At 43.0% G+C, this 18,617-nt stretch overlaps 3 protein-coding genes across 3 annotated transcripts in view; all 3 read left to right on the top strand.

Moving 5' to 3' along the window:
* PRKAR2A (protein kinase cAMP-dependent type II regulatory subunit alpha) overlaps positions 1–12,586 on the top strand; it is a 59,972-nt gene extending 47,386 nt beyond the window's left edge. Inside the window, exons 7-11 of the mRNA XM_054640209.2 lie at positions 2,687–2,788; positions 4,546–4,620; positions 7,029–7,094; positions 7,828–7,966; positions 8,472–12,586. Of these exons, the coding sequence (XP_054496184.1) occupies positions 2,687–2,788; positions 4,546–4,620; positions 7,029–7,094; positions 7,828–7,966; positions 8,472–8,605 (516 nt within the window). The 3' untranslated portion in view covers positions 8,606–12,586. The remainder of the gene's footprint in view (positions 1–2,686; positions 2,789–4,545; positions 4,621–7,028; positions 7,095–7,827; positions 7,967–8,471) is intronic.
* A 1,101-nt stretch (positions 12,587–13,687) lies between these two features.
* On the top strand, positions 13,688–16,683 carry RPP14 (ribonuclease P/MRP subunit p14). The gene is made up of 5 exons (XM_054640164.2): positions 13,688–14,089; positions 14,231–14,315; positions 15,076–15,152; positions 15,742–15,820; positions 16,424–16,683. Exons 1-5 carry the CDS (start codon positions 13,947–13,949, stop codon positions 16,478–16,480), a joined length of 441 nt encoding a protein of 146 aa, XP_054496139.2. The 5' UTR covers positions 13,688–13,946; the 3' UTR covers positions 16,481–16,683.
* On the top strand, positions 16,523–17,650 carry HTD2 (hydroxyacyl-thioester dehydratase type 2). Its single transcript, XM_054640162.2, has one exon. It carries the CDS (start codon positions 16,523–16,525, stop codon positions 17,027–17,029), a length of 507 nt encoding a protein of 168 aa, XP_054496137.2. The 3' UTR covers positions 17,030–17,650.
* Positions 17,651–18,617: the final 967 nt, after the last annotated feature.

An 18,617-nucleotide genomic window follows, 5' to 3' on the forward strand; every position in this document is an offset into this window, starting at 1 on the left:
TCTTTATTTTCAACTCACCTTCCTACCATTTTGTCTCTTAGGGGAATGGGAATGTGTTAAATATCTTCTTGAGGATGTTTGTAATTTAAAGAGGTCAGAAAACTGCCCAAAGCTTTGTTTTCCTTCACAATAAACTGGGTTCTGTTACCTTGGAAGAAGTTCTCAGGTCAGCATGACCTATGCGATTCGAGCTAAATGATGGTGTTGCTTTGTCTCTAGCCCGGCAGTGCTGAATGTGAAGCTGCAGCCATTAGTTTCCTTTTTTAGTTCTTTTCTCTGCACTATTTGGATGGGGTTATTTTCCCAGTGCTCTCTTACTCATCTCTGAGGGTTGGCATAATAAGTGGATTGTGCGATCAGCAGAGCTTTGAAGCCACAAGTGTTGTGAGCCCCGGGCTCCTCGCTGGGGGCTGGCCGCTGTTGTGACCTTGATTGTGGGGCTGATAAGCTGCTGCTGCACGTGGCTGTTCCTGCCATCCCTGCCTTGCTGCGAGATCCGATTTCCCTTTTATTTGTGATGTGAAAGAAAAGAGTTTGGTAAATCAACCAGGGAGTAATGTCAGAATCTCATTTCTGAACGAAGACAGAACAAAGCAGCTAGCTACAAACTGAGCTCATTCATAAAAGGAAGAAAATGAGAAGATAATTCTTTGTTCCAGTTTGCCTTTGAAAAGAACTGCACAAATTGGGTTAATTTTGGATTTAGTTTTTCTGTGATTATATTCAATTAATTAACAAGGTGTAGATGAACAGGGATCTCTTGCTAATCATCTGTTCTGTAACATTTTATTAACTAAGGTTGCATTTTTATCTCAAACTTCAGTTACTTCTTCCAGTTACTCTGTTTGTTGCCGTGTTTTATTGTACTGTTTTGTCCCTGATGTAATTTAAACATATTTTTATTAGTATGCAGAAGTCATTGCTTAAGCTCTTGGTTATCTGCCTTTTGGGAAGTGTGGATTACTCCTGCTGCATTGCAGGCTTAGGCCAACAGAAATCTGGAAGGCTCAGGCACAAAGCAGTTACCACAGTGGGTCCCTTCTGGAGGAGGGAAATGTCCTCAGCCTTTGCTGCTGAATGTGTCTGGGGGAAACCTCATGGTCACACACGCTGCCTTCAGAGCTCAGCTTTTTTTTGTTCAAATACTGCTGCTTCTCCTCCCTCCCTGATACTCTCAAGCAGGTGAATTCTGATTTTTTTATGCTTTTACAATCCCCCCACAGTTTCTGCCTCTTTCTGCTTCTCCAGACTCAAACATTTGAAGACACTTTTACCACTGAAGAATTCCTTTAAAAACAGAAAATCCCTTATGCTTTATTATCTGTTTTTCTACTTTGGATAACAGTAATACCATCCTGCTTTTCATCTTCCGTATCCTTCAACTTTAATGTTCCACTGGTATCACCTCTATTATAATCCTCATTATAATATATAGTATATAATATATATAAGTATATAATTATATACTTATAATATAATATATAGTATACTTATATCACCTCTATTAGTCCTTATTATACAAATACCTAAATAATTATTTGCAGCCTGCATCCTTTAAAGATGTCCACTTACTTGAAAATACCTCTTCACCTCAAAATGCTGCTGCTTTGGTACCAGCTGATGGTTTTGGGAACTGGAGGAATGGATGTCTCTCAGGATGTTTCTGGGGTGGTTTGTTTTCTTTGTTTTGTTTTTTGGTTTGGTTTTTTTTTTTTTTTTTTGTGGTTTTTTTTTTGTTTGTTTGTTTGGTTTGGGACTTTTGGGGGGGGAGGGGGGGTTTGTTTTGGGTTTTTTGGGGGTTTTTTTGGTACCATTTTCCTGACTAAATTTCTGCTCCTGTCCTCAGACTTTTTTTGGTTTTTTACATTTACGGTCCCAGCTGCGCACGGTGACCTGCAGCTGTGGCTCTGTTGGCGGATCCCGGCGGGGCAGACGCTGAGAGGAGCCCGGTGCCCTGCGGTGCCCTGCGGTGCCCTGCGGTGCCCTGCGGTGCCCTGCGGTGCCCTGCGGTGCCCTGCGGTGCCCTGCGGTGCCCGGTTCCGCGCGGTGCCGGTGCCGCTCGGGCCGCGCTCCCGCTCCGCTCCGCTCCGCTCGGTGTTGGCGGAGCCGCCGGCCCCGCAGCGCCGCCCTGTGGCCGCGGGGCGCAGCGCCGCCGGGGCCGGGGGGATTTTGCCCCCTTGGCGTTTGATACGCTGTTCCTGAGCTGAGAGCAGTATAAAGCTTCAACGCTGGAAATCTGTGACTCAAGTAGAGAAGAATCCAATCAGACTTAGTTCTGCAGTTGCCTTAACAAGTGCTGGAAATGCCAGTTTTCACTGGCTTCAGCAGGAAGAGCGAAACTTCTTCATTTGATGCAGAAGCATGATATATATATTAGCAAACAGGCAAACAAAACCCCAAAACTCAACCCAGAAAAACTGTATATGATAGAATAAAAATTGAATCCCTAAGTGGTTGTCTGAGAAGGACCAGGTCTTGCAGCTCCCTATTTTTTAATTTGTTATTGCCAGAAGTGCTCTTAACAGGAGCTGTTGTAGTCAGCGTTGTGGTGGATGTGGTAGCACTTCGGCAGCTGCTTTCCCAGCCCTGGCATTTGCTGTAAATACTGGTTCATGTTTGTCAGTTCTTCAAACAGGGAGCATTTCAGTGAAGAGGAATAATGAATTTCTCTGTGCTGTTTTTGCAGGATCGAGTGACGTTCAGAAGAATTATACTGAAAAACAACGCAAAGAAGAGGAAGACGTATGAATTATTTATTGAGTCTGTGCCCCTTCTTAAATCCTTGGAGGTAAAATCTCTCAGTGACATCTGCATCAAATTCTTGCATTAGCAGCAGCTCCAGTCAGTGTTCCTGCTATCTATATCAGAAATCTGTTGTTTTTGCCTAGAACAAAATACTGCTTTGGTATCACATACACTACACAAATTAATTAGCATTGCTGAAATAGTTTTAGGGTTTTTTTCCCAGATCCTTTATTCACAATAGCGATTTGCTGATTTTTATCTCAGTCTGATTTTTAAAAAGTTCTTTACACAAAAAAAAACCCCCACAGACCAAAAATATGTATTTCAGGGAATAGGTATCAAAATGCAGTTTGGTAATCAGGGCTGTGGTTGCCTGTGAGGGTGTGCTATTGAAGTAAGGATACTGGGAATTTGGCCTTTATCAGCCAGGAATGGTTTTAAATTTGATACAAAGGTGGGGGCTGTAAAGTCTTGCTTTAAGCTTAACTTTATATTCAGGAGTTAAACTGCTAAAGGGAAGCACTGTGACTTGGGAATGCAGTCACACTGTCCTGTTAGGGTGTGTGGTGCCTGAATTTAGGAACAATGTGGAAATTGTCTCTTCCATTGATTCACCCTGTATTGTCAGAGGGCTTTTGGAACTGACCAACCTGCTTTTGCATTAGTCTGTTTCTGCCTTAAACCATAATTTAACTTTCCTTATTAAAAAATGCTTTCCAGCATTAATCTTTAGTATTTGAGCTCTTAATCCCCTTGGGAGAAGATTACAAAATTGCAAATATCATTAGGTGTGAACAGCAGCCTCTACTGTGTGTTATTTTGGACATACATTGTAGCTGTGGAAGGGATAAATTCCAACACCTTCTCTCTCAGTGCCTGGCTTAAACTGGTTCCATCAATGTGACTTTTTTTGAGCACAAAAATGACTCAAATATTTAAAGATACAGCAAAATAACTCATTAGCACTGGATGGCTTTTTGCATGACACATTGCAGTTGAATCATGCATGCACCAAAATTTGATTTCTCAAAGATAGGCAAGATGAAGGTGCACTTGGGGAATGAATGGATTGATTGCAACTGAATCATCTGCTGAATTTTAACTGTTAGGATTTTCTTCCTTTCTTGGTATGATTTTTTTTTGTGCTGCTCTGAAGCAACAAAATTGTTTTGTGGGGTTCTAAATATATTTGGGTGGTGGGAAACACTGGAGAGAACTCATTTCTCCCTTCCTGTTTGTGAAGACTCAGTCAGTCATGTTTCCTGGCATGGCAGGCGCTGCCTCCTGCCCTTGCTCCCAGTGCACAACCCTTGTCCTGGTCATGTCACCTTCCTCTTCACTCTAGGAATGAGTTCTTGGACACAATTCCTCCCACACACATGTTTAAGTACATAGTGGTTAAAATATTTTTAAATGTTTTGCTGGTATTTCTCATTAGAGTTTGTTCTTAGGAAGTTTATAACATTTTTTCTGAGTGTTTTCTTCAAATTTCAACTGAATCTTAAAGAAAGTGATTTTCCCCCCCTCCCCTTTGCTCTAAACCAACCAAATCAGATATTTTTTGAGTCAGAGAAGCACAGGGATGGGACACTAGACAATTTTATTTCCCTGTTGATTATGGTAATCTAACACCTGTGTTGCAGTACTATGACAATGTCATTTTGGGGCTATATTTATAAATTGTGTATTTGAATGTCTAGTAAATGTCTGTTCATTTCAGGAGGGGTTGTAGAGATTCAGGAGAGTTCATAGAGATAAACTATAACTGATTATTGTTTTTAATTTTCCTCTTTGTTGCAGGCATCAGAGCGAATGAAGATAGTGGATGTTATAGGAGAGAAGGTGTATCAAGATGGGGAACGTATCATTTCTCAGGTACTTGAAATCTATAGTTCTCTTTATCATTCTCCTTTCTGTGCTTCTGTTTTTTCTGTTTGGAATTGACTTGCAGAGTTCTATTACTTGGACCAACTTGGCATTTATTCTTTTAATATTTCAAATTTATTTGACCACTTCTTGAATGTTTGGGGAATGGACAGTATGTATTTTGCTGCAAATTGATTTCATTACTTTAGCTTCTTGGTATTTCTTCTCTCATCTATGTTTTTTTAAGTAGTCTTTGCAAGGATTCAAGATGAGTGTGCCTTCAGAAGCTGAAATTAAATGTCTGTGCAGTTTACCATGAAATGCCCCATGTAGAGTTTTCCTAGGCCCCTATGGCCAGATTAAACAGGGAGTCACTAGCTCTAAGAAACTGTCAGGGTTAATTGAAACCATTGTTTTTTCTTGTGATTTCCTGAGGTATTTCAGTGGTCTGGTTTCAGTTGAGTCCTTTAGTGACTGGGGAATGTTTTGTCTGATTTCAGTAGATCAAGGCAGGGTGGTAGAACATGAGGCTGGATGAACTCAAGCTGTAGCTGTTGGATTTTTTTTTTTTTTGACTGTGATAGAAATAACTTTTTGTAACACTGTTACAGACACTGGACTTTTGCATCAAATTTAGCTGTGGGTTGCTGTGTTGTAAAAGTGCTCCAGTTCAAGTAGAAGTTAATGCAAGAAGGGCTTACCTGAAAGTGCAGGTTTTTGGTTGCAGTGTTGTTCTTGTTGTATAGACAGAATATGATTCCTTGATAGTGTCTTGAATAATTGGTCATAATTATCTTGAATGTCACATAACTGACTATAGGAAGCAAGTTTGGTGATAACTGTCAAATTACTTCACTCCAAAAATACCCTCAATTTTTAAAGTTGAAACCCCTTTTGCTTAAGACCCTGAGAAAACTGAATTCTCAGCAAAATCAGAGCTTATAAATCAGAATCAAAACGAGGAATTCATACCATCAGTGATCCAATTACATAGTTGGTTTAATTCTTTTTTAATAACTGAATTAAGGGCAAGGATGTAATTATCCTTAAAAAGAGGATTAATAGTTTGGATAGGTCTGGGTGATGGTAGTACAGTGCTAAGAGATGATGAAATTCTGTGCTTGGAAAAGATATGATAACTCTGACATTAAAGCAGTTGCATCAATACCAGGAACCTCTTTTCCCTTGTGAGTAATTTAAAATTTTAATTACCTTTCTGGAATGTGACCCTTCAGTTAAGGGCAGTAAGCTTTAAAGCACTTGAAAATTGTTAGTAGCGTTATGAGGGTGTCTCATAACAAACTCACTTTGTTTCCATTCTTTAAAAAAATAAAAGACTCTTTGAGCAGTTACTCTTTCAGCAGTTAGCATAGAACATTATTTCGTGCTGTGATGGTTGGCAGTGGTGAATGAAATGTTTGCACTGGATGGCTTATGACCATCCCCAGGAAGCTTAGCTAAAGGCCTAATTTCTTCTGTAATTCCATGTTTAAATCTTGCATCATCTTCTCCCAGCCTTGTTTCATACTCAAGTTACAACCATTTCTCTCCATCCTTCCCCTCACATTTATCTCCTTACCACTTGACTTAATGTCAGTTTTCTTTCTCTCCTCACTTTGTTTCAGGTTTTTCTGGTGAGCTGCTCCCATTCCCTTATCAGTTCCTTTTCCAGCCTTTGTCTCCCTGAAGCCTTTAGTCCCTTTGCTTTTGGTTTGTAGCAGGAGGCACGTTGCAGACCTCCACTCTGATTTCCAGCCCTATGCCAGGCCCACAGGGGCAAAGAGAGGAAATGTCCTTCCTGTCACAGATAAAATTAAAATTATAAAGTGCTGGTGGAGCTCTCCAGAGCAGTTGTAAACTGGGATCACTTGAAGATTTTAAACATGATGAGGTTGAGAGAGATGTGAAAAATGTTCTAGAACCTCTCACAGAATGACAGAACAGTTGAGGTTGGAAGGGACCCCTGGAAGTCACCTTGTCCAGCCCCTCTGCTCAAGCAGGGCCATGCAGAGTTTAATGTCACCTTCTTCGTACTGAAAGAAACAGTCACTGTTAAATAAAATCCCTGTTTAATTAAAATTTGCTTCTGAAAATTCTAGGTTCTGCTTAGTTTCACTAGCTATTGCCTGTTTCCATTGGGATCAGAAGATTTTCATTTAAGTGATTTTGCTATATATCATCAATCTCCTTTGTGTTTTCCTTTCCTCCTACCCCCTTACTGAATGATGTGCACTAATATTTCCTTCCCTGTGGGCTCCTCTGCTGCATTACCCAACCAGTCACCTTTAAATGTTAAGAATCTGAGTGTTTGTCAATTCTAGCAGAGGGCCTAGGTCAAAGTGAATACATGTATACCATTTATACATACTTTCACAATCAAGTAAAAAAGAATTTATTTTAGCTTTTCTTCTTCACAGGGTGACAAAGCAGACTGTTTTTACATTGTAGAATCTGGAGAAGTAAAAATCTTGATTAAAAGCAAGGTGAGTTCAAATTGAGTGATTAGGCTTTGTATTAATCAATCTGTGATTTGACTGATTAATACAAGAGATGTGAAAAAGCCCACCCTGAGTTATTTTAATCTATTATTTTATGATGTTGATCATCGTTATTCGTGTGATGTAGGTTGTAAAATCCCATACCTGTTCTGAAGCAGTCAGAAGTCATTTTACTAAAGTGCCAAGGTCTTTAGCTTCTGTCTGCTGCTCTGCAAACTAACCTGACATGTCAGAGACTGAGAGAGCCTGCAGCTCAACCCATCCCATCCCTTCCCATGCTGATACACTTTCCCTGGCCTTAAAGGTGGAGGTGAAACTTTTCTTCCATGATTGTAGAAGATTGCACATTACAAAGCGTGGGGCCTGTTATCTTCAGTGACACACTAGGTGTTGGCATTTGCATGGGTCTCTGTACAGTCTGAAGCAGCCAGGGGAGCAGCATGTGGTGCATGATAAAGCCTGTGTTAGGCTACACAGCAGCAGTTCCCAAAGCTGTAGCAGTAGATACCTGCCTGTATCAAAACTTGTGGGCTGGCACACATTTTTCTTACTTCCAGTTGAACCTGGTGTTGAGTTGTTCTACCATGACTTGGGAGCTGCTAGTTTGAAGGCCTGAAACCAAGGAGCTTTCACAGGTGTAAAGTGTCTGGGATTATTAACTGTGGGCTTGTACAGGGACAGAGCTGTGTGCAAATAATGCAACTGCACTGTTTGACAGACCATGACGAGTAAAGAAGCCAATCAAGAGGTGGAGATTGCCCGGTGTCACAGAGGGCAGTACTTTGGAGAGCTTGCACTTGTTACCAACAAACCCAGAGCAGCCTCTGCCTATGCTGTTGGGGAGGTCAAATGTTTAGGTAAGCAGGTGGTCTGTGTGTCTAGTCATCCTTTTCTGTTCTTTGCTTGTCTCATGGACCATGCATGAGTGAGCAGCCATTCAAAACCCAGCAACCTTTTGGTAACTGGCAGTCAGATTCCAGAAGCTGGGAGCATGGGCTGGAGGGGAGCTCCAGGTGGAAGCTGGAGAAGCACTGCTGCTTCCTCATGGCTGATTTTCTGTTTTCTGTGTGTGTGGCCTGTACTTGTTTATCACACAGTCTTCGGGTCATCTTTTAATACCACTATGGGGTGTATTTGCCTTCTGTGTTTATCCTTGAGATCAGGTTTGTATTTCATTAGTTGTTTCACCAAATAACAGTGCAGAGAGGAATCAGAAACATGATTTCTGTTTCTGTGGTTTCTTTTGAAGTGTCAGCCCTAAGTGGGTTGAACTGAAGGTCTGTGTTCTGAGTTCAAAAAGCAGATTGGTATTTGGTGTCCTTTTTGACAAACAGTCTTGTTTTCATCTCTGTTCCATTACAGTCATGGATGTGCAAGCATTTGAGAGGTTGCTTGGACCCTGCATGGACATTATGAAGAGGAATATAACACATTACGAGGAGCAACTGGTGGCAATGTTTGGCTCTAGCATGGACCTGATGGATCCAGGGAATTAGGCACAGGGTACCTCAATGCCTTCTTAGTTCAAGACACAGAAAAGCCTCCTATCAGCAACACAACTCACAAGGACAACGGACACTACGGAACAGTTACTGCTGCTGTTTTCTTGGGCATTTTAGAAACCATAAACAAGTCTCAGCACAGATGGATTGCTCACTCCTCCCTGCCTCCACTTTGCTGCTGATACTTCATTATTAGAACTAGATTAAAGATGATTCTAACCCTATGTTCACTTACTTGGTTCAGAATGGCGTCTGTCCAACAGTTCAAGTGCCTGATACGAAACCCAAAGTGTGCAAGACATAGGAGCCTCCTTCCTTCTGGGTGTCACTGTTGGGGTAAATTGTCCCTTCACATTCTCTAGTGGGAGGTTGCTTGTTCTGCAGAGGCAGCCTGTGGAATACAAGCCTTTTATGGGCTGATTGCTTTCCTTACACAATGTCAAATTTGCTTTTAATTGTAGCATCTGGGTTTGAAGTTAAAGTATCAATGGAGCCAATGAATAAGATGGCACTGAAGTTTTGGTCCACCTGCTGAAAGCAAGCAGGTAATAAATATAGAGAACTCTTTAAACCAAGTAAACTGAGCTGGGGACATGGGAGAGTCTGCTTAGCAACCAGATGCAGAAAACGTATTTTAAGTGTTTTCTGAGCAGCAAAGAAAATTGGTTTACTCTATGCTGTCCAACAAAGTGCAGTGGTTCAGATCAAATGGCCTGAAAGTGTCATAATTGTCATCTCCCCAAATTTGCTCCTTGTTCCTGACACTGAGTACATTTTATGGTGGTGAGATAACAATATATGACCTTCTCTTGCTTACAGAGATCCTTTATACTGCTACATTTCCCAGGGTGCAGTTGACTGGGTCAGTTTTAAAGCTTTTTAAGGAGGTGAATGTTTTGTAATTTAAATGAAGACTACTTCTGTACTTGTTTACAGGAGCTTCCCCTAGTCCTAACATTTCACAGTATTTTAACTTCATTAGACACTTGAATGCTTCCAAATACCACGTTGATTTGCTAAACTTTTCAAAAGTTGGCAACATTTGACTTTGTAAAGCAAATGTCTTTGCTAACTACGCAGTTGGTGTGTTTGAGGAGTCTTTTTGGTTTAGGTGATAACTAAGCTAATGATGTTTATCTAAAATACCTGTTAAATTTGCAGCATTTATTAGGTAGATTCTGTTTCTATAGCTTTAAGGACCTTAATTGGCATATGGCTGAGATTTTATCAGGGTATTATCTAAATAAGAATCAGACCACGAGAAGGACATTTTTATGGTGTTCAAACAGACTATATATATTAAGACACTGAACTTGGAGGTAATAAATCTAGTGACCCTTTGAGTTTGCATTCTTCCACAGCTCATGCAAAGCATATTGGTGTTTTATGGGGTTATAAAATTTTAATAGTGAATACTAGTGTAACAGAACTTGCTCTTTTTATTCATGGCCATGTAAGCAAGAATGGAAGGATGCTAATCTTGAATTCCTGCTTTTAGTTATCACAGTGGACATTTCTCTAAGGCATGAGATGCTTAGCAGCAACTCTTAAGTTGATTTCTGGACAGTTTTTTCCCCATAGTGGATGAGCTCCTCCCATTTCCTGCAATATGAGTAAGATGGAAAGTTGATAAATTTGAATGACTGTTGTCCAGTTACTGTAATTGCAGTCATATTTTTATATAATGCAAATGATTTGTAATGGACACCACTGAACTTGGTGTTTCCATATTATTAAAGTTCTGGTCGTGATGTCTAGTGGCTGTTCTAACTGCATGTATTTTAGAACAGTGAATTTCACTTGCTTTCCTGGGCTGTTTCTTTGGCATAAGTTACAGCCAAAGAAGCAGCAGGTACTCTTCACTCATGCTTCCAAGGTTTAACACCAAAGACAAAAATGATTGTTATCATCACAGAATTTAAAAAACCAAACAAAACCCAAACCAAACCAACAAAAAAAAAAAAAAGAAAAAAAAGAAAAAAAAAAACAACTCATCAGCTCCTTGCAGTGATAGCAGATAAAACTTTTAAGATACTTTGGGCTCCATGACAAAGAGAGTTTCTGAAGCCAGCTCATGACTGTCCTGTGAACCAAACAGGAACTGGTCTCTAAACCAGCCTGAATTTCTGTGCTGCCTAAACTGTCATGTGAGCTAAAGAGAAACTTGCTGTGAATAATCACCAGCTGGCCTTTGCTGCTTCCAGGCAGAATGTCCTCTCCTTTATCCAGAGGAGCCTGGCAGGTTGGGCTGCCTTACAGATGGATTCTGTAATGCCTTTGGTTCTGTGCAGGACAGGGCTGTAACCTCAGCACAGGCAAACACTGGCAGTTGTTCCAAAGCTTAACCAAAACCCAGGCAAGGCTGATGTCAGATTCTTGAGATATTTCTGCCTCAAAGGCAGAATTTGATGGCTTCTGAAAGTTAAAGAAAAGAATATAAAATCAAAATGTTGGGATCCCATGTGAACAAGAAGAAGCTTTTGAAGTTTTACGTTTCTCTGGGCTCCCTGGAGCAATGGCAAACTGGGCAGTGTCATCCTGCACCCAGGGTCTGTGCAGCTTCATTCTGTGGTGTAGAGAGGCAGCTGGAGCTGGCTTTGAGCTGAAAGGGAATGAGCTGCTAAGAAGGCTCATCCATTTAAGAGCTATAATGTGCAATGTGCCTGATTAGTTTGGTCTGGTTTAACCAACCTGTTTGTACAGTTTTGGAGCATGAAGGTGGTGGAAAGAAAGCTTCTTTAGTAAGATACTCAATATTGCCAGGAATCTGGTTAGAGCACCAGCATTGAGCAAAAGTGGGTGATGTGCAAGTGCTGATACTGAGTCCAGGGAGCAAGCACAGCACCTGTTTGTGACCATCTGCCCCATCCCTGTATCTCAGCTCGTTCCTTTGCACTCTGTTCATTGCAGTTGTTGCAATGAGAGTAAGCCCAGGTGTTTTGTTACCACTCAGTGTTGAGTAAATCTGCCACTGAGTCTCTGAAATTGGCCCTGAAGAGAGATTTAGTTTTTAATAAAACAACTCAGCAGCAAAGTGGGCACAGAGGATCATGTTTTCGAGGCTTAGAGGGAGACATCTCCTGTTTGTGATTCCCTGCTTGTGATTGTTGTGAAGTCAGTGAGAGGAGCTTTCAGTGATTAAATATCCTGGCACTTGGTATTTCTGTCTAATGTCACAGCACAGGTTTAACAATGTAAAAGAACAAAAAAGTGTGGAAGTGCTCCCTTAGAAACAAAAGTGCAGAATTTAAAATAAAACTTTGAAAACTAAGTGCAATTTTGCACAGAGGGCAAAAAAACCTTGAAACCCCTTTGAATGTCACTTCCATTCTTTCTTTTGCTGAAAGCAGACTTGTTCTTGACTTGTATTTGTAAACTAGTCTTGCCAAAATACACGTTGGGTTTTTTCACTTCAGATAATTTTTGTTGTTACAGTCGTTGCTGATCATTTCAACTTTTTTCAAACCATAAATTTTATTTCAAGAGGCCTTCCCTGTGGATTTCCACCTGGTGCTCTGCAGCACTACACTGCTCTTTCAAGAGGCAAGAGAAAGTCACCTCACAGGAGACACTCAACACAGCTTAGCTGGCTGGAGCTAATAATGTGCTACTAATTTTCCTCTGTGGGGCAGGAGGGGAATTAAATTCTGCATAAAGTTACTACCTCAAGGCTCCAAGTGCTTTTAAAGGTCTTTCACTTGGGAGAATTTAATAAGACAGCTCTTTAAATTGATCTGTTCTTTTGAGTTAAATGGGTTTTTTTAAATTGATTCATTGAGGGACCCTTAATTCATTTTACTACTTGATTTTCAAAGGATGAACAGCTGCGAAGTTTGATTCTTGCACTGTAGTGTTGAACATGAAAGAAAAATATCTGCCATATAAACATATGGTTTTAACAAGTTAAACCACTCTGGGGTTCAGCTTCACTTTTGGTTAATAAAAAACTGACCTGTTGTGTCCAGCCTTCCTGTACAGTCCTGTGTGTGCTCGTTATTGACTCGCTGCAGCTGACACAGCCCCAGCCTTCCAGCGGCTCCCTGGATGCACTGGGAGTGCCTGAGTGAGTTCCTCTTGCAGCACCTGCCCCACTGCAGTAACAGAAAGAGATTTTATACATCACCTGACTTCCAAGTTTTGCTGCTTGGTGATGAAATTTTACTAATATCTAAAAAGTAATACAAACTTCTGTAGGTAGTGTTGGTTCCAGTAAAACTGGCTTCTCTGATGTAAGTCTGCCAAATTATTGTGGAACTGATTTATTGAGCACTACAATAATTGGTTCTCAGTTCCCAGGAGAAACACGGTATTCCTGAAGGTATCTTGTTAGCCTACACTTACAGCTACTGAACTTTATGTGGCAAACTGCCTTTTCTTTAACCTAACTAACAATCTGAAAATTACTGTGGTACATGTGAAATTATATTTGCTTTTGCTGAAGTTTTGTTTCTGAATGTTTGGCAGAGTTTGGTATGTTTGGTACAGTTTATGTACCATTTTAAGGTCAGCCCTGGAGCAGAACTCAGGTAGATTGTGGTGCTAAGCTTGAGAAAGCTCTGCTGGAATAATGAGGACCTTTGCACAGACTGAGCCGTGTGAAGGTGCAGACAAAAGGTGTCCTGTGAGCTGGGCCTTGACTCAGGCATGCTGGATGTACATTGGGCTGCTCTGTAGTGGTACCCTGCTGGGGTTGATGCTAATTCCTGGATAAACCTTCTGGTAAAAGAAGGACGACTCTGTGAAGTTCTTTTGAGGATAATGTTTAATTATTTCAGCAGAGCAAACGTACTTCCATCCTATCTGCTGTTTCTGTGGTAAGGATACATTTCATGCCAATCTTTAGAGCAGGTACAAGATACTAAAACTGTGTTATTTTATAATCTCAACTGTTGCCTGGCGAATGCAAAGACAGGCTGACAGGCTCGTTCTGTCCACCTTCTCCAATTCCTTTCAGCTGTGTGTCCCTGCAAACCTGAGGCTGGGGCAGCAGAGTCTCCTCAGTGTTTGTAAGCTTTACCAGGAGCTGCCTGGGGAGCAGCCCCTTAGCTCGGCGGCCCAGCGCAGCCGCCTTTCTGTGCCCGCCTGCAGCGGTGTGTTTGTGGCGCGCCTCTCCGTGTTTGCCTTCGCCAAGCTAAAGGCTTGTGTACCGCGCTTGGTCTGTTCCCGCCGCTTCCCAGAGATTCGTCTCAGCCTCAGACACTGCTCTGGCTCTCCTCCGCCCGCAGGGCTGCGCTGGGGGCCGCGCACGGCGCGTTCTGGCGCGGGGCTCGGTGCCACGGGCACGGCTCCGCCGTGGGCCGGGCCACGGCGACACCGGAGGCGCCGCGCGGTTGCCATGGCGACAGTGACCCCGCGCGGCCGCCGTAGAAGGGGCGGGCGAGCGGCGCGCGGCCCGGCGGGGCGGGGAATGGCGGCGGCCGCGTTTGAGCGGCGCGTGCTGCGGCGGGCGGCCGAGCATCACTATCTGCGCGTGCGCCTGTGAGCGGCACCCCCGGGACCCCCCCGAGCCGGGACCTCCCTGAACTGGGATCCCTGAGTCGGGACCCCCGAGTCGGGACCCCCAAGCCCCCCTCAGAGCCCTCCTGGCCCCTCCTGACCCCTGTGCTCTCCTTCCCGCAGGGAGCTGCCCGACGGCGGGGCCCGGCCGAACGCCGCGCAGTTCAAGCAGCTCGTGGTGACCGCGCTGAGGGAGCTGCACGGAGAGGTGGGACCGGCACCGGGACTGAGGCCTGTCCGCGGCCGGCGGCTCCGGGCTGGGCCGGGAGAGCCTTGCGGGAGCGGGGTGCTGTCCCCTGGCACAGCCCAGGCTGCGGGGCAGTGTCCGAGCAGGCGGGCCGGGGTGGATGGGCCGGGTTTGACCCGCCGGTACCCGGTTACCAGCCAGCCCTCCCGACTCGCTCCCACTGAAGCTGTGCGGTTCAGTTCGGTGCCCGCAGCCATCCCGAGCAGCGCTCGGGGTCAGGTTGGACCGGGCTTGGAGCAGCCTGCTCTAGTGGAAGGTACCTCCGAGCATGGCAGCCGGGCTGGAGCTGGGTGAACTCTAAGGTCCCTTCCAGCTCAAACCGTTCTTTGAGAATTGTTTTTAGAATTTGTGGTATTGATGCTTTTGCTGTAGAGAAGCTTTAAAAAGAGAACTGTGAGAAGGGAACAGCTTTTGGATGGGAAAGTCCACATCATTGTTTGTGCTCTGTTTACTCTATTGCTGGCTGACTTTAAGCAGATCAAGTCACCTCTTGGTCTGTGTTTCTCTGGCTGTAATGTGGAAATAAAAGTGGTTTCTAAAGAACTCTGAGAGGAAGGGTGCTATTTAAAATCCAGTGATGTTGTAGCTGAAACACTTGTGTGAGATTTGACCATAACTATAACACCTTTAATGATGTAACATGCTGGGGGTGAAATCAGTTGCCTATAAACCTCGGTAAGAACTTAGAGTGATACTTACTAAATAACATTTGTTTTCATAGGTTGGAGCAGCTTTGCCTGTTGATGTCTTAACATATGAGGAAAAAACTCTGTCAGCCATATTAAGAGTCATTAGCAGGTAATGTGCAGTCAGTCTGTGCCATGAAAGTATTGTTCATAAGAAAATAGAACTCTTAAACTAAGAATGACCTGTGAAGAATCAAGCCTAACTTGCAGATATTTGCATACAGCATGCAGAAGATAATCACTGAGTCTTGGTAACTTTGTGCATCAGTACATTATTCCTCCTTTAAACCACAATGATTTTAATGGTTTTAAGACAAGAAGTAAGCATGGCTGAGGTAGTGGCTTTAAATCTCTTTCTATAGTAAAGATGAGAACGGTTACTCTAAATGGTGATGACAACTCCAGGTGATTTGAGTGAAGGATGGACTTTAATGCACACTGAGAACTAGAATGGTTCTGGTAAAGTGAACGTGAGGTTGCAGTACAAATGTCTGTGTCAAAGACAAGAGACTGCAGCCACTGCAGTAATCTTTCAAGATGCAGTTTTGCTGCTAGAACTCTGTAGTGAAATTTCCTGCTGTTAAACTGTTAAGGGTTTGTTACACTTCGCATAACATACTTTCTATTTGAGATGTCTGTGCTGCAGGAAAAAACAGAAACCCCCAAATTTTATTAATATATTTTGTTTTCTTTTTATCTAGTGGCCTTGTCAAGCTGTGGAGTGCTCTAACCTTGCTGGGCTTCTACCAGAACAGGAGATGTGCCTTCCACGTGCTGCAGGTAAAGCCCTGTGGGGCTGGGTGCCTTCCCCCAGGTGTCAGCTCTGGCTCTAAGCTTGGCAGGCTGCCTAAGCCTACTGCCTTTTCCTAGAAAGATGGCCTAGATGCAAAAATGCCTTGCTTTGGGAATTAAGTACCTTCCAGTGCAGGTCTGTGGGCCCGTGTTTGAGCAGTTCTCATCTTAAAATGAGTACAATGTGACAATAGTGGCTGTCTCATAACTGCATGGTTTCAGTCCAGTGACAAGTCCTGAGGTCATTAATACATCTGCAAGAAAATAATTTCTGGCAAGTTCTGTTCATGACCCACATTTTGGTCCAAGTTTTATTTTCCCTACTCCACTTTCTGCCTTTCTAATGGTTACTGTCAAGTGACCTTGTTTAACATGCATTTCCAGAGGACGCTGCTTAATAAAATGAGTTCTGAGAATTCTTTGTTTCTGAAGCCATGGCTGGACAAAAGTCTACTCAGGCATAACTCTAAGTTTTTAATCTATCATGTGAAAAGAAAATTGAAGTATTTTCAACATTGAGAGCATTTGATGATGGGTTTTTTAAAGGCTTTAGTTGTTCAGTTTTGTTTGTTTTTTCTTTCCCCAAACCAGACATCTCCGTTTCTACTTGCGTTATCTGGCAACAGTAGAGAATTAGTCTTGGACTGAAGGCAGTTGTTGGTTCAGCTGCATGCAGGAGAAGTTCTGGAAATGCTGTGGTCCTTCAGGCATGGAATTTCTGGAGGGATTTTCCAACAAAGAGCCTTGACAAAGCCAATGTTTATCAACTCACTGCTTGGACATCGTGCGTTTCAGAACTTACACATAAAAGTTGGAGACAAAGCTGAACTTAGCAAGGCTTTTACACAGAATGATGTAGTTACTTTTTCTTATTTGACAGGTGACACAAATCCTTTGCATTTAAATGAAGAGTTTGCAAAGAAGTCCAGGTTTGGGAGAACTGTTGTCCATGGAGTTTTGATCAATGGACTTATTTCTGCAGTTCTGGGCACCAAAATGCCTGGTCAAGGATGTATATTTCTTTCCCAGGAGATTCGTTTTCCAGCTCCTTTGTATGTTGGTGAAGAAGTCACAGCTGCAGCAGAAGTGAAACGACTGAAGGGTTCTGTTGCACACATTTCTGTATCATGTCAGGTCAGAGAAAGTGGGAAAACTGTTATGGAAGGGATGGTGAAAGTCATGGTGCCAGAGAGTTAGAGCTGTTCATCATGTGCAACTTCAGCATAAAGGCCAGAACCCAATGTACACTTAGCTTTGAGTCTCTTTTTATGTGACATCACTAAAACCAGTAAATTTGCTACAAAAGTCTTTCAAAATGTCTGAAAGTGCACAAACTTAACCTTACTTGAACTGCATTAAAATTAGAGCTTTTCCTTTTTTCACCATGATGGATTTCTCTGCCAAGGTGAACTAGGCACTTGCTGTGACAAAGTGGCTCATTCAGACGAGCCTTTGTGCTGCCACAGTGGGAAGTTTGGACTGGTGGGGCTCACACTCAGGCTGTTCTTTCTGGTAAAATTGCAGACTACACCAGCAAAGTTCAGTTAAAACTTGTTCCTTCTGTACAAAGCAGCTGTACTGCCAACAAGCACCGGGGAGGGGACAGTGCTGTGTTCAGAAGCAGAACAGAATGGAGGTGGTTACACACATGTACTCCAAGATGTGTTGTAATCTGCATGGCAGCTCCAGCTGGTGCTTCTTCTGAAACTTGCCTCCCAGAAAGAGAGTGAAGGAGGCTTTAAAAAATATTGTCACAACTTGTACTTACTGTATTTGTGCTCCTGAGGGCAAGACAAACAAGGGCAGATGATTTGAGTACTAACTGTATGGCTTCTCTCTCTTTGCTTAAATGTGTGAACATGGATTTCCCTTTGTCCACTAAAAGTACCTTGGTAGAGAAGACTTCTGGCAAATTCATTAGTAAATCATCTGGGTTAAATTATTTTAGCACTGGCATAAGATGGTTATATACTAAGGAACTTTTAGGAAGGATTGAGGCCATCAGGACTCAGGCCTCCAGGTGGTGGCTCATATAACTTCCTGGCAAAGTGTCTGTTATCCCCCTGTCTTCTCTGCAGCAGAAATGCATTTGAAACTTTCCTTGACTGCAAATAACCTCGGGAGTTGTCTGCTAAGAAAGGAGAATTTCTCCTCAACCTGTGATGAAAGCTGCTGGTGAAACAGCTGCCCTGCCAGAGTGTGCTGCACTCTAACCCCAGGTGTTAGTCACACTGGAGCAGAGGGAGGGGTAATGTCTCAGGTGTTTGACTCCATGCCTTCTCTTTCCAAAGCTTGGAGTTTGGCCTGTTTGCAACCTGGAAGCAGTAATGAGGAAGAGGTTTCCTTATCTCTTGTCTGTAGGAGCTGTTTCACTTCAAGTTTCCTTTCCTTCTGCCTCAGGTCACTGCCTGTCACTGGCTTTTGCTGGACAAAGCACTTCATCCAAGCAGGCCCCCTCCTTCCCCTGCCTCTCCAAGTAGAAGTTGTCTTGTTAAGGGCTATTAACAACGCATCAGAGCTGTGCCTGACCTCCTGGGTCGCTGCAGGAGCTGTAGTTTGGGGAGTTGGGGTTGCTGTTCCAGCCTGGCTGCTGAACCACAGCAACAGAGCCCGTTTTCCTCTCATCGTGGAGCTGCAAGACACAGAGATGAAGCTGTTCATGACACCTGCTCCAGGTGTATGACAAACTCCATCTCTGCAGTCTTACAACATCTTAAGTGAGAGTAATTCCTGTGTATGGTGTAAGAAGAGGAAATGCAGACAGGTGGCCAACTTGTAGGTTCTC

This window comes from Agelaius phoeniceus, chromosome 11, assembly GCF_051311805.1.
Source record: "Agelaius phoeniceus isolate bAgePho1 chromosome 11, bAgePho1.hap1, whole genome shotgun sequence".
In the NCBI taxonomy this organism is placed as follows: domain Eukaryota; kingdom Metazoa; phylum Chordata; class Aves; order Passeriformes; family Icteridae; genus Agelaius; species Agelaius phoeniceus.

Coding starts and splice junctions, on each gene's coding strand:
- RPP14 (XM_054640164.2), top strand. CDS start 13,947: ATGGCGACAGTGACCCCGCGCGGCCGCCGTAGAAGGGGCGGGCGAGCG. Junction 14,090..14,230: donor CACTATCTGCGCGTGCGCCT/GTGAGCGGCACC, acceptor TCCTTCCCGCAG/GGAGCTGCCCGACGGCGGGG. Junction 15,821..16,423: donor GTGCCTTCCACGTGCTGCAG/GTAAAGCCCTGT, acceptor TCCCCAAACCAG/ACATCTCCGTTTCTACTTGC.
- HTD2 (XM_054640162.2), top strand. CDS start 16,523: ATGCTGTGGTCCTTCAGGCATGGAATTTCTGGAGGGATTTTCCAACAA.